General features: G+C 41.6%; 1 protein-coding gene across 1 annotated transcript; it reads left to right on the forward strand.

Annotated features, from left to right (window-relative positions):
* The first annotated feature begins 343 nt into the window (after positions 1 to 343).
* On the forward strand, positions 344 to 2,329 carry LOC133727344 (uncharacterized). Its single transcript, XM_062154936.1, has 3 exons — positions 344 to 806; positions 893 to 1,022; positions 1,866 to 2,329. The coding sequence occupies exons 1-3, from the start codon at positions 405 to 407 to the stop codon at positions 2,090 to 2,092; spliced, it is 759 nt and encodes a 252-aa protein (XP_062010920.1). The 5' UTR covers positions 344 to 404; the 3' UTR covers positions 2,093 to 2,329.
* Positions 2,330 to 2,791: the final 462 nt, after the last annotated feature.

The following is a 2,791-nucleotide window of genomic DNA, read 5'->3' on the forward strand; positions in this document are numbered from 1 at the left end:
CCAGCTATTAATCCGGGCAAACAAACGCGGCCTAAATACGATATGCAATAACACCAATTTCTGGTTTGGTATATGCCGTATATCTTCCCCACGTTCGCAAAAACGCCTCCATTAAAATAAATAATGACTCTTTTTGTCGCGCCCTTAAGAGTCGGTCGCTATTCTCGCTAACTGAATCTCGATGGAAAATAAATGTGACCCAAAGTCCTTTGAAAAACAAAACTAGTGTGACCCAAAGTCCAACCCAAGAAAACTAAAAACCAAATGTGACCATGAGGAGCTCAGCGCCCTCAACTGAGAGTTAAACGGTTAAACCCAATATAGGCCCAAAGCCCTTAAACCCCACACAACTCCCACAAAACCCTCGTCGAACAACCCAGAACGAAAACAACAACAACCCGAAAATGGTCAGGTGGTGGCGCTCAGCCGGCGGAGGCCTCCGGTCGCTTCTCTCAAACCCTCCTCCCTCCGCCTCACACCCCTCTCTCCAATCCCAAGCTTCTCTCTACCACACCATCCAAGCCATCCCCAGAGAGTTCACCGGAAACCGAATCTCAGCCAAAGACAGAGCCCAGGGTCGAATCCCCGCCGTCGTCTTCGCTCAGCCTCCACCGGAAAACAGCCCCAAGCCCACTGGCCGGTCCATCGCCAGAAAACACTTGCTGACCACCGAGTGGAAGCAGATTCAGGCCATTCTCAAGTCCATTGAGCTCCCGTATTTCTGCTCCACCACATTTCCGCTCCAGATCCGAGCCGGGTCCGGGTCGTCGGTTCTGCTTGAATCCGGAAACGTCCTACCTGTCAAGGCAAGTCCCCATCATGTTTTTGATAAGAAATTGTGAAATTTATGTCGGATTTTAATAATTGGGATTGTGAAATTGTGATTGTGTAGATTCATAGGGACGAAGAGAGTGGGAAGATACTGAATTTGGTGTTTGTTTGGGCCGATGAGGGCTCCGAGTTGAAGGTGGATGTTCCGGTTACTTTTAAAGGTGAAGATGTTTGCCCAGGTCTCAAAAAAGGTAATTGCTTTTACTACGCAATGTTTAGCTATTACCTTGATCAATAGTTAAAATAGTGTTGTACACACTTGCATGTATATATTGAAGTTGGATTATTGAGTCATTTGAGTGATAGGTAGCATATTAGGCATGAAGTGTATGTGTATCTTGAACTGTTAGGTATTACAAAACACAAAACTGCAGCTACTTTTGGTGTTTAAAGTGTCCGTGCTTAAAAGCTTATCATTGTTTTAGTTCCTAGGATGTACCGTGTGACAGAGCATTAACTCTGAGAAGTAAGAGAGAAATAGTGAAGGGGAAGAAGAAATGGATGTAGAAATTTGGAAGAATAGGCAAGAAGAAGCAGGGAATAAATGAGAAGACAGAGAAGTCTAGGATTTGAGAAGAGAGAGAGTATTAAGCTGGTGTTGTATTTAGCTAATCAAGTGTGCGTCTAGTTGAGTGCAATGGGCGATTAGTTTTTGAGACTCGAACTATGAAAGTTACAAAAAAAGAAAAAAACTGTTAAACCCCTGGTTACTAAGTAAACCCCTAAACTATGCCAAGTACTCAAGTGTCAAGATAAACATGAAGAAAATTCATCAAGATGTGAAGGTGCAGGGGTGGAATCTAATCCGAATCCTCTTGTTTAATGCATCATGTTGATACTGCCTTTAGTTCTTCGTAAGGCTCTGTATAAGGGGGTTATACTTGGTCGCTACATGCATGTTAGAGAAAGATTATATGTAACTGGCGTATCATTATCATGCAGGCATTTAAACTTATTTGTAGATTAATTATTGATTGTCAGTTATGACTTTATGCAACATGTACACTGATTATGACTTGTTCATGCCAAAACAGGGGGCCACCTGAACAAAATTAGAACAAGTCTAAAGTACCTTTGCCCAGCCGAACATATTCCTCCCAAAATTGAGGTGGATATCAGCAATCTAGATATAGGAGATAGGGTGTGCCTTCCAGATGTTAAGGTTCATCCATCCCTGAAGCTTCTAAGCAAGAACGATGTCATGCCTATATGTAAGATAGTTGCAACTAAGTTGGAAACCCCAGAACCGGCAGGAGTTTAGGCACTCAAGCACAATCTTGAAAGCTTTGTAACCGCATTTGGTAGCAAGAATCACAAGGAGAAGTTCAAGAATAAGCTTTTATTTCACTAGGCTACTGATTGAGGTGGTGCTATGAGATTCTCATGTAGGAGAGAGTTTGACATTGTTGTTTAGATCATAAATTATTAATCAGACACAAGTTGGGTCCTTTTTTAGCACTTCAAATAGAATCATTTGCTTTCTCTGCTTTTAGCTTCAGTTTAAGTGCTTATCAGGAGTTTACCACAGCATAGACGAGCAAGTTTCATTCTCACAGTGAATCTGTCATTTCATGTTTCCATCAAATTCTGTAGTTATGGAAATGCTTGCAGCCGGAGCTTTTTCTTTTATTGGTCAATGTTGAGCTTAGGCTGATGTTCCGTATTCGTGTTATTCACGTTGGATGGTGTATGTTTGATGTGAGACATGTGATATCATGGAATTAGAATATTTACAGATCCAGCAAGAGCCATAGCACACCAAGTCACATGCACTATATTCATTCCTTTCTCTCTTTCACTATAATATCTTGAATTATTTGTGTCTACCAGTACCATAGCAAACCAAGTCACACTATAATCAGTTCATTATTGTGTCTCCATCAATATACATTATAGGATTGTAAGCCTAAGATTTCCAGGGGAGAAGAATCAAGGGAAAAGAAAAGCTATGATGGCTTTG

This window comes from Rosa rugosa, chromosome 1, assembly GCF_958449725.1.
Source record: "Rosa rugosa chromosome 1, drRosRugo1.1, whole genome shotgun sequence".
Classification (NCBI taxonomy): domain Eukaryota; kingdom Viridiplantae; phylum Streptophyta; class Magnoliopsida; order Rosales; family Rosaceae; genus Rosa; species Rosa rugosa.

Coding starts and splice junctions, on each gene's coding strand:
- LOC133727344 (XM_062154936.1), top strand. CDS start 405: ATGGTCAGGTGGTGGCGCTCAGCCGGCGGAGGCCTCCGGTCGCTTCTC. Junction 807..892: donor GAAACGTCCTACCTGTCAAG/GCAAGTCCCCAT, acceptor GTGATTGTGTAG/ATTCATAGGGACGAAGAGAG. Junction 1,023..1,865: donor TTGCCCAGGTCTCAAAAAAG/GTAATTGCTTTT, acceptor ATGCCAAAACAG/GGGGCCACCTGAACAAAATT.